This window comes from Boleophthalmus pectinirostris, unplaced genomic scaffold (assembly GCF_026225935.1).
Source record: "Boleophthalmus pectinirostris isolate CB_2022bp ecotype Guang Dong unplaced genomic scaffold, ASM2622593v1 HiC_scaffold_20, whole genome shotgun sequence".
NCBI classification, from domain to species: Eukaryota; Metazoa; Chordata; class Actinopteri; order Gobiiformes; family Gobiidae; genus Boleophthalmus; species Boleophthalmus pectinirostris.
Genome location: NW_026571153.1, coordinates 23569450 through 23581790, shown reverse-complemented (window position 1 = coordinate 23581790; position 12341 = coordinate 23569450). Strand labels below are relative to the sequence as shown.

At 37.2% G+C, this 12341-nt stretch overlaps 1 protein-coding gene across 1 annotated transcript in view; it reads right to left on the bottom strand.

The window, feature by feature from the left end:
- The window catches only part of LOC110158304 (endophilin-A1-like), a 32847-nt gene extending 28288 nt beyond the window's left edge, over positions 1-4559 (bottom strand). Inside the window, exon 1 of the mRNA XM_055156478.1 lies at positions 4349-4559. Within this exon, the coding sequence (XP_055012453.1) occupies positions 4349-4393 (45 nt within the window). The 5' untranslated portion in view covers positions 4394-4559. The remainder of the gene's footprint in view (positions 1-4348) is intronic.
- Positions 4560-12341: the final 7782 nt, after the last annotated feature.

Genomic DNA, 12341 nt, shown 5'->3' with positions numbered 1-12341 from the left:
GTGACTTAGCAGGGAGAGCAAAGGGAGGGGAGACTAAGAGAAACTGAATTGTATTAAACATGTTTGTAAGTTATTTTCTGTGAATATATGATTTTGAACATGTCAATAATGGATTTGTATTACTAAGACTGCCATTTTAGATCAAGATTGCTGTTTAAAATGAACAAAATGCAAAATCATGATCTCTCTCTATATATATGTTATTTAAAAAATACCTGTAATACGTGAAAAAAAGCATGTCTTCTATCATTTTTAACTCTTCCATATCTCCAATTTTGCCTCTTTCTGGATTTGTCTCTGTGTCTTTTGATGAGCTAAAGATGCCCTGATGTGACTGGAGACAGACTTAGTTTATTTTTATCTGAGAGAAGCAGACGCTATAACAAAGAGGACTGCTGTAACCGGGGGCAACAGAGGATACTAAGGTGACGTATAATTACTCTGGTGTTAAACAGAATCACCCTGATAAATCTAATTAACACGACTCAGGTCAAAGTCACAGAGGAGGAAGAGAAGATAGAGAAGTTTAATGAAATACACAGGCAATGAGTCTGTGACAGAAATTAGACATTGGCTATCAGGAGTTTTGAAAGCAGTTTGAATAAAAATATACAAAATGTCCAGTACACAGGGATTTTTTTGGTGGAGGGTCTGATACCTGATGTAATTTACCTGGAATGTTTCATAGTACGGCATTCAACCTATCTATCCATCTGGAGACAAGCAGGTGAAGCCCCCCTCCCTTTGCTCTCCATGCTAAGTCACTCCCCCTCCACAGCACTATCACAACACAGTCAGCGTGCTGAAGAAAATACTGCACATCAGGTTTGTGAAATTGTAGTGTATTGTTTTGTATCATGCTTTTGTAAATTTATGGAAAATTGCCCTGTGGGAGTATAGATGTGGCCTGTGGGCAGAACCGTAGAATTGTACTGCTAACCATAAAGAGGCTTTCAATAGGGCCGGGAGAGATTGCTAACTTACTCAAACATGCATGGATGACATATCATTTAAAACCTCTTCAGGCATGTTTTTGATGCAGGTACCACGGTAGACAGCACAAAAAACTCAATTTTGCATAATTTAGGATTATATTATGACATGTTCAATTGCCATCATCAATTAACCAACTAATTTTGACATCAAAACAAACCAATAAATGAAGTGATATTCTGTGTTTTATGGTCTCCTCAACTCTTTTTCATGCCCTGGCTTGTAATAGGATTTGTTCTTTTTGTTGAGTTGGCTTCAGGCATCGCAGTCTGTAAAATCTCCTGTTTTCAGCTGCTCCTTGTTTGATGAATGGGACAAACAACAGAGAGGACAGAGTCTGAGGTCTGCCGGTGACACAGAGAAAACTGTGTTAGAGGAGACCATTCAAAGGGTTGATGACAAAAAAAAAGAGCTACTCGATTATGGGGAAAACTCTCAAATGTGTAAATGTCTAAAATGCACTGTGAACTAAATTATACAATTGCAATTCTTAACAGGAAGTTTTTGTTTTTTTCATCTTTCAAAATGCCAAAAAACAAAGCCTTGAATCTATATGACAACACACAAGCTAACAATATTTGCACCATACACCCTAGTGTTGTAATGATACAAAAAACTTGATTTTCATAGTAAGGAACAGGCTCAATACTCCATACCAGACAATAGAATGTAAATTTCAACATTAAGTAATAGCACTTTCTTTTATATTAACATGTGGTCTTATACCTGTAATCCCTCAGTGGCCTATGGGTTTATACTAGTCTATGTGCTGTTATACTTGTTTTGATACAGCTCAAGATCATACTAAAACTATTCAGGAAAGGTTCATTTCTGTCCTGTGAATGTGACTTTTTTAGTATCGATACCTGCTCAAATGAGTATCTACTTAATCTGATTTTCAATTCTTTTGACAGCCCCAGCACTCCCAGTCAAACGCAGATCAGAGCCCAGACTCACACGCAGCTGAAGCAGGGGAATTATGTTCGGAATATAAAGGGCTGGAGGATGGAGGGAATTCCCTGTTGTGTGAAACTGCAGCCAATCAGCTCGCAGCTCTGCTCCTGCTGCTCATGTGCTGTTACGTAACATTAGGGCTTCACAGACTCACAGAGGAAAATACACCAAAAGTCACCAGAAAAATCCAGGAATTAGTTACAAAAATGAAATGAAAACACTACTACACAAAATCTATTTAGACAATTTGTTTAATTATGACATAAATTAACCTTTCCTGAATAGCTTTAAAATGATTTTGAGCTGTATCAGAACAAGTATAAGAGCACATAGACTAGTATAAACCCATGGACCACTATAGAACCTACCAGGACAAATGAGGGATTGCACAGATAAAAGGCTACATGGTAATATAAAAGAAAGTACTATTATTTAATGTTGAAAATAGCATTCTATTGTCTAAAAAGTATCATTGTGGTATTGGAATCAGCATCAAGCATTGACTCTTTTCCTTTGTGTCACAATTAAGTTTGAAATGTTAGTATTGTTACAACACTAATCTGAATACAAAACCCTAAAGGTGCAGTATCTAACTTCTGGCGTAGGGTTGCTTCCATGGAGATGTTATGGCTTTGTCTAGAATGTTCCGCAGTATGGCATCAATCCATCTTGCATTTATTCAATTACATGTTTTGTTTTTTTAATACACCTTGAAAAATTTGCAGTGGGTGAGCTCACTTGTCTGACTTGGCCTGATGCCATCACCTGCTTGTCTCCATGGAGATAAATACATCTAATTCCATAGAGTGGAAATTTCTAGACCAAACAAGAATATCCTCGCAAACCACTAGAAAAGATACGAAGAGCATGCTTATCTCTCTCTCTCTCTCTCTCTAGAAAGTTCCACAGTATGGCATTGCACATATTTATCTCCATGTGACACTTTCAGGCCAAGTTATAGGTAAGATCTGTGGAGAGCTGGCTCACAGTGCAAATTGTTCAACTGTTTTTGACTAAGACATTATCAACCGATTAGAAAGAAACAGAAAATTCCACTAATGATTATAATAAACAATGAACTGTGAGTCTATGCAAGCTTTTCAATATGATACAATTGACATACATCTGAATCAAAATGTAGAAGACTCTTGCTCTGGTCCCTGCGTGATAAATTAACTATAAGACACCAATGTCTCTATCAGAAAATGCCACAGAAATGCCAAGAAATAGTCTACTACATCATATTTAAAGGGCCCATATTGATTAGATTTTTAATCTGTGTTATAATGTTGTTTCCTCATCACAAACATACCTGGAGTTGTGTTTTGTTTCATTCGCACATGTTTAACACACAAACCCTGCATATTTAGAATGAGTTCTTCTCTCAAACAGAAAACACTCCATTCCACCTTGTGATGGCATGTGGCAAGACAGGAAGTGCTTAAAAGTGTTTTAAACTCCATACAACTTCACTAGAATCATTTGGATAATTACAGCTTTAGAATTTCCTGAACAAAAGGTAAAATGTAGCTGTTAACTTGAAAACTACCACTTCATGACATCACAAGGTAGAACAGAGCATCTGGAGCTTTGGAGATGTAGACAGACTAATAATAAAGGATTACTCAAATGTGTGTAAATGAAAGAAAACACAACTCCAGGTATGTTTGGGTAGGTAACAGCATTATAACATGACTCAAAGCTCTCAAGAGTCCGTTTTGTGTAATATAGGACCTTTTAAACTGATCAACATGAATTTAACCTCTGCCATGACTTAATAATACACTAAATACAATTGGAGTTTACTTATAAGATAACGCAAAAAGTGTCTTAACAGAGGAGATGGAAACATGTCATTATCAAACCAAAAGAAAGAGACAATACTACAGTGAACGCTAGAGTAAACTGCATGCATAATTAATTTCCTTTAGTAATGAATTTAAGCAAAAAAAAACTGCAAGAGAACAATAAAAGGGGATTTTTTTTTTTCCAGATTTGCGAGTTATAACGTACAATTTAATGAAGCGGTACATGAATTTGGCATTTTGCCCATAGTTTACAAACCAAAAGAAATAGTATGTAAATTTTCTAAATAGATTAATTAGCCCGATTTAAGGCTAAAACGCTATATTAAGTGTCACTGTGCACGTTTGGAGGATTTGTACGCGTTAAATGATCGTAAATTGGCTCTTTATTCCTTGTTGACAGAAACGCTACGACCATGTTGCTGGTTGGATGTGATGTTTACGTATCGCTAAAAGCATTTTCGAGCAGTCCAATGAAATTCTGGCTTTAATTAATCCCAATATTATCATAACAGTGGTTTAATAGACATTATAATACATTTCAAGACTGAAACTGTGAATATTTTCCATCGTAAACAGACGAACACAGCTCCTACCTGGGTGGCTTTATGGAACTGCTTCTTCAAACCCGCGACAGACATCTCTCCCTCTTCGCTTCACAGAAAGGCGTAAAAATGCGTTTTAAATTGTTAGCTTGAATCGTCTATATTGGCCAGAGAAGGCAGATCCTCCGTTTTGAGCGACACTGGCGACTATGGTGCCCTGTTTTTTGTCGGGTTGTCTGCGAAATGTGCAGCGATCGCGGGTCGAGTCAGATCTCTGTCTCAGCTGAGGGGGACGCTGGGGCGAACCCACGTTTTCTGTGACGTAACCACGACGTTTTTTTCTCCCTCTCGTCCCTTCGCACGAGACCAGATGATGTGTGCTTGGGTGCTTTATTTCCCATAGGACAATACTGTATGTAAGGACCAATGACATAAAATTATGAACAAGTTTTATTATTAAGATCTAGCAATGCTCACTTGATTAGTCAAACCCTACAATATGTACTAAAATAATTACCATTGGGTTTAAAATAAGAGTCAGGACCATGGACAGCGACAAGAAGCTTCTACGGTTGAGTTTGCATCAAAATGAAAAGTTATTCGAAAAGAAGAAACTAAATTAAACTTAACTGTCTTCCAAATCGATTACAAACATCTTATTACGAAACAATGGAGGTTTAAAATTTTTGCATTTTGTTGTAACAGTGCACCGTAGTCAGAGACAATCCATTTGTTAGAATTTGGCACCCTCTGGTGGTTAAATAGTTAATACAAACTCATCACTGTTTCCACTGGCTCGTTTTGGCGCAGACTTGATCTTGTGATAAACCAATGTATTTCATAATATATTACGGTATTTTCTGGTCTTTGTTATAATGTTAGTCACACACACAAGTCCTGCATATCTAGATTTCCTCTCTCAAAATTTCTTCAGAGTTCTTCTCTCAAATAGAAAACACTGTGTTCCACCTTGTGATGTACAGGAAGTGCTCCACTGTGTTTTTAAACTCCAGTCACCTTTACTTATGCAACAAAACACAACTCCAGGTTTGTTACCTTATCAAAAACATACCTTAATCCATGTTATTACGTTTTATTTATTGTTTTATTTATTGTTATTGAGTTTTATCAAAGCGACAGACTAGTGCATCCATAGAAACATTGAGACTCTAGCACCCGTCTCTAACCCCAGTCAGGGCAACATCCTTGGCCAGGCGTCAGCAGATTTAGCTCATGCCTGAATTTTGGGACAACATGGAAAAGGCAGATCACACTGAACGAAAGCACTAAGCATCGGCTTTGGTAAATATGGCTGAAAATACATCATAGCAAAACCTAGCCCAGGTGTAAGGACAAATGGCTGTTGTCATGAGCCTACAACTAAAACAAACAAACAAGCAACTTCAGGAAACAGAAGAAGCTTTAATTGAAACCAGGAAACAAAATTATCAACTTCCTACAGAAGATATATTTCTCAGAGAAGAAAATACAATACTTGCAGATGACCTACACCTCATACACTCAAAGCTTTGAGAGCTAAGACAAACATTCTCTGAGCAAGAGCAGGAATTGAATGTAACACATTCAAAGATCCCATCTCCAAACAACAACAGGAGCTAACAGCTACACATGCTGAGCTCAAAGTGACGACTCAAAACCTTACCAGGTGTGAGAACAAACTTGGCCACGCTAATGCACAGATAAGATTCCTAGAATCATGGACTTTTGAACAAACCCAAGAAAATGACAAAAGAAAACTTTGTCACATTCAAACTGAAATAGATCATATGATTCTATGCAACATCAGAGATGAAGGTAAGAGCTTTAAGAGGGAGCAAGAGGATCCTCCTGAACAGGTGAACTTCACAAAAACACTGCAGGTAAGAAGAGACCAGAGAGTCTCTTCTCTCTCTGCTCCAGTGATTTCAGGTCCCTTGCAGCAGAAGCAGCCGAAAAAGCTCACCTCTGAGGGCTCTGGTCTATGCTTTTCCCCACAGGAAACAAAGGACCCAAGTGAGAGCCATAGTGGTAAGTATGATACTAATTACCACCTGTCAATCAAAGCAATTGCTGAGCTAAACAATCCCTTCTTCAAACACAGGGAGAGCAATTTTAACTTTTAATTTTAACTAACTTCTTTTCTTATCTTGAGTTGATCTCTATGCAAGCTTCTATCCTCTTTACCAAGGTTTTGTTTTCAGTATGACTGCAGCTAAACTCTGAACAATAAAATGAGTTAAAATCAGTCAATAATCTGCCAATAGTCAATGCTCAGGTATTGCCCAGGATGTTATTTTTTTATTTATTTTTAATTTTTTTTTATCCGGATCCATGTTTGGCAAATGACTTTGTTGTGATGTAAATCTCAGGTTGATGCCTTCATGACCTTAGTCTTCAGCAAAGGAAGAGACCTTGCGTTTCAATGGACTGACTCAGTAAAGATGTGTTATTGTTCAAACAGCTTTTCTAAATTTATGAATGTCAAATTTGATAACTTCATAATCTATTTCAGTAGTGCATAGCCATGCCTTCTTACAGGCAACTTAGCTTCGAGCTAATAGCAACACCCTCCTCAAACAGTTAGCTTTAAGCTTTAGTTTTAGCTTAAGGTGGATTAGCTTCAAACATCTCCATACAGACTTTAGACAAATTTAAATCTGTAAACCTGTGTAACCTCTTTAGACTTACTGAACATTAGTCTGCATACACACATTATCTTATAATCTAAGCACATTTAGGTGATTATTGCCACACAGTTAGCACTCCCAAGCCAACTCCGTGACATTGGACCATGGACACTTTCACTAGTCAACGTTCATCAGCACCAGGTCATGCCCATGGTAATACCTGCCTCGCTCATCGAAGGAAACAGCCATGACAGCAGGGTTGTTGTTTACTGACCTTTAACCTATAGAATATGTGAAATCATGGCTGTTACCATGATATTGAATCTTTAAAAATATGGATTTGCACCAAAGTTTGGACAATGCCTCAGAGTGGAGTTAACTTTGGATGCACACTACCCTTCCCCCATTTCCTTCAGCTCCCTAGCTTGAACCTGTGACCTCAAATTAAGATTTACTGATTTATGTTCTGCAGAGATATTCCCTGCTCAAAACTATCTCACACAAAGACCTTTTTCTTTTCGAGGAATAAATATCTTTACAAAAGATCTATAAAGTTTTGCCTATTGATAAACCAATGGACTGAAGTAAGTTCAGATGAATTGACACAAATAAAAGAGACTATTGGATTTTAATCGAACAATCTCTGAATCTCAAGTCAATGGACTTCCTCCAGCGAAACAAGAGGAATAAAATGAACTATTCATTCTATGAACTATCACCAGTGTGTTTTAATATTGATTTGTAAATGTCATATAAATACTTTATTTGTGTCACCCCCACACAATTTAAGGAAACTCACATTCCCCCATACAACTCACAGGTTAAACTTTCCCGCTTAACTTAAGACTTAAGAAGAGAAAGGCAGATCTCAGTTCAGAACTCAGTAGGAGACCTGGAGTTGAACACAGGAGGAACAACACCTGAGAAGTTCTTTCTCCATTGTGCCCGTCTTTTTATTATTCAAATATCTATAGCTGATCTGATTGAAAGCAAAGCTTTCATATTTTTCCAAATTTAAATATTTGCATTTTGCAGCCAATAGTTTTTATTGATTGATTAGCCTTAATTGGTGAGCAGCATTGTTCAGACATCATGGACACTAGAAAGGTGTCCTCTCCTCCTCTTTAACAGGAGGAGATGGCATTCCTTCAGCCTGATGCTGAGCCTAGAGGTATTGTTTAGATCACGTGGCCTTCGTCTGTTTCATCATCGTGTTTGATTCTTCAGAGCCAACATCCTGAGAAACTTAAACCTTCATTGGACCTATCAGGACCACATGGTGACTGAACATCTCCACGCTCCCTGGGTTGTGTGCGCACTGTCACAGAATGGCTTACATTATCAATTTAGACTCAACACATAACTTTAGATGACCCTTAAAGTTGTACCTAATCTCAGACGTTCGACACAGGTTTACAACAACCTACACTCATTTGCATATTTGATCATTAAATGCTGTCTGTTTAACATGGTCAATAAACATGCTTTGGTGAATAGTGATGTTATTCCAGATATGGGTCACTGAAATGGACAAGAATTTACAAACCTTCAGATCAATTGTTTAATTAATTCTTAATTAATTAAGTAACCTAGGTAACTGAGTATATTGTATTGGTTATATTTCTCAACATTAGTTGAGTGATGCCCCCAAACCATTTCTAGTCAAAGCCAAACACTCACAGAGGTCATGTGAGTGCTGCTTTAACTTAGAACTCTCAAATTCCAATCTGCAATATCAATTGCCCCTCCTTTAACCCCTTTCCTCAGCCACATTACATTATAAAGCTCACAAGAGTCAGTGCTGATTTAAATGTTGAGCCACAATGCTCTCCGAACAAAGCTAATGCAGGTAACAGCTTCACTCTCGCCACTCTCATTGATACATCACTCTAGTAATGCATTTGAAATCATCCAAACCCAGTCCATTACAGAGAGACTCTTAAACATGACAGACCTGCTCCAATGCAGCTCCAAGCAAATCATGCCTATGGAAAAGAAACTTTTTGACGTCTTTTTGTATTGTAAGACTGTTCCTCTTGCTTGTATTCATCCAAAAGGTGAGTGATTGAATGATTGTTGTTGCTTCTCAGTTTGGTAGTAATGTAACTAGCAGCAGTATCATAAAGTAGCCTAAATAAAGTACTAGAGTGAAAGTCAGGGAAATGAAGAAGTTTAACAGATAAAAGAAAAATGTAATTAATTGAAGCTTTAATTTTGTAAATATGCAGGATTTTACATTTCAGCACCATGGACAGTGACAACAATGAACAAGTGATAAATGTGAAATTGTATTGATTTAACTGTCATCCACAACTTAAAAAAAAAAAAAAAAAAAAAAAAAAATTCCTGAAAAATAACCAATGAAAATCAGTCACTGTTTTTGAATTATTGTTCAACAGAATTATTTAAAAAACACTAAAAACTAATTAAACTAGCCTGGAAAAAAATTTAAGTAATTGGACAACAGGGACATGTCAAAGTCTACCTGTTTAAAGGGACACATGTGTCATTGTGCTGTTTGGAGACATGATGGAGACAACACTGAACATGGACAAGAGAAAGAGAAGAAGAGAACTGTGTCAGGAGACTAGAAAGAAAATAATAGACAAGCAGGTTAAAGATAAAGACAGTAAGACGATCTCCAAGCAGTGTAACAGAATATTAAGTTAAGGCTACCATCATTTTTGTCCATGCCAGTTTCATTATTTTGTTTTTTTATTCTGATTATGATTCTGTTTTTATGATTATGATTTTCAGTAAATTTTTATTTACTATTGCATGCATACGTACATCGATTTGCGTACACCGAGCATGCGTACACTTGACTTTGGTGAGACCAAAATGGCAGTGTTAGGCGCATGAACCTCTTCATAAAATGGCGTTTTGTTTTGTTGTAGTTTATGCTGTTAGGAGTGAGTTTGTAAGGGCTGTACGAGTACCATATATTAATTTCTGTTAGCATCAGAAGTAGCACGATGTCCATCACAGTTTAGGCCACTACTTTGTTCTTTAAATGTTGAGCTGACATGCTCTACACAACAAAGCTAGGGCCGGTTATTTGCGGTTTCCCCTCTCATATGACGAGTGAATCATATTTCCACTAATGCATTTGAAGGTTGCATTACTGCAAGCTTGATAAGATCATTGAGAAAATGATCAGACGAGGACAGCAGCGGGTTGACTTGATACGAAAACTCAGCTCTTTTAATGTGTCATCTAACATTTTAAATAATTTTTATCAATCCTTTAATGGAAGTTTGCTGACTTTTTCTTTTATTTGTTGGTTTTATGGGTTATCTGTGAAATATAAGAAGATTCTGAACCAGATAGTAAAAGTGTGTGGCAAAATCTGTGGTGTACAGATGGAAGATTTGGGCTCTGTGTGGAGACATAGGGTGCTCCAAATGTACCATGTTCTACCATGTACTGCGCTCACAGTTTGTGCAAATGCCCTTTGGGAGATGATATGTCACCCCACAGCAAAAGACTAGCCACTACACTAAATCTTTTATTCCTTCTGCCATAAAGCTTTTAAATTCAAAGGAAATCAGCTGTGTCCTATGATACACTGAGGTTTGAAGGCATGGAGTGTGTTGTATATATTAAATTTTCTTTAATTTGATTATTTATGGACTGTGCACGACCAGAGATGTATGAACTGAAATGCCCTTTGGGATTAATAAAGTTGTTGATTGATCGATTGAATAATAACATCAGTCAAACCCAGTGCATTATAAAAAAAACACCAAAGTCAATACATTTTCCATTGGATATCATGTAAAGTGGGCCCACATAGTTGCTTTTTACCCAAAATGTGGCGCCACACCACTGACTAGAGTGAAAGTCTACAGTGAAAAGAAGTTTAAGATGCAAAAGAAAAACATAATTAATAGAACCTTTATTTTGTAAATCTACAGGAGGTGTCTTTTAGGTCAAGGTTTATTTATACAGCACATTTAAAAACAGACACTAGCCTACTGTCCCAAAGTGCTTAAGAAAACAGATAAAATGCAATATATGTATAAAACACAAGTAAACACAACAAGATTGAGACCACTGATAAAACTACAGAAAATCAACTTGAGTTAAAAGTCAGTGTAAAAAATTTAAAACTCTCTATAGTTCATAAAAATCATATGTGGCAAGGTAGCTGATCAAGTGGTCTCTATAAAGGTCAGAGGGAACCATGTGACTTACTCTTCCTGAGCAGGCCTAACACATGGCTATTTCTGGTGAGCCAAACAATTGCTGTTTTTTTTGACATTTTATTTATGTTAAAAAATAAATTTGTAATTTTTGTTAATAGAATTTTAAGGGTTTTAACAGTCCAGATCAGAGGTATGCTTTTAACTTACCTTATTGTTTAATTTTGATTGTATTTTATGCAGTGTTGGGAAGGTTACTTTTAAAATGTAATCCCCTACAGATTACAGATTACACACCCCAAAATGTAGTTTGTAACGTAATCCATTAAATCACTTAAAGTGAATAAAGTAATCTGATTACTTTGGATTACTTGATATTGTCATGTTTTTTAAACGACATGAATGTAGCAACCACATCCTGAAAATTCATGTTTGTTGTCTTCAAATTGTCTGAGCCCAAGTCTCCATGAATAAGCAACTGTTTGCTGTAGAGAAACAAAGACCACGAGATCTTAATATAAGAGGTTTTGTCTGTTAAAAGACAGTAACAAGATCAGCCTTTCCTTAACCATATTAAAAAATATTATTGATAGAGAAGTTATTTTTTATATGAGATCACCTTAAATTATGTCAACCTACTGTTACGTGTCATGTTGTTTAGACCTGGTTTAGTCCTGGTTTAGTCCTGATTTTTAGACCTGGTTTACTCCTGATTTTAGACCTGGTTTAGACCAGGTCTAGACCAGGTCTTTAGTTCTGGTTTAGTCGTGGTTTAGTCCTAGTTTAAACCTGGTTCAGTCCTGGGTTAGTCCTGGTTTAGTCCTGGTTTAGTCCTGGATTAGTCCTGGTTTAGTCCTGGTTTAGCCCTGGATTAGTCCTGGTTTAGTCCTGGATTAGTCCTGGTTCAGTCCTGGGTTAGTCCTGGTTTAGTCCTGGTTTAGTCCTGGATTAGTCCTGGTTTAGTCCTGGTTTAGTCCTGCTTTAGTCCTGGTTTAGTCCTGGGTTAGTCCTGGTTTTAGTCCTGGTGTTAGTTCTGGTTTAGAGGCGCACAGGAGGAAGCGCGGTTTACGCGAGAAAACACGTTCCACACGCGGCGCACGAGACGGCGGTGTCCGCGCTGTAACTACGGAAGGAGACGTGGTCCGCGGGTTCTCAGGTTGATGACGATGATGAAGGTGTGTGTTTGTGTGTGTGTTTGTGTGTGTTTGTGTGCACGTCCACTCATGTCGCAGGTCATTATAGGACAGTAGTGCAGATATTATGAGTCTATGC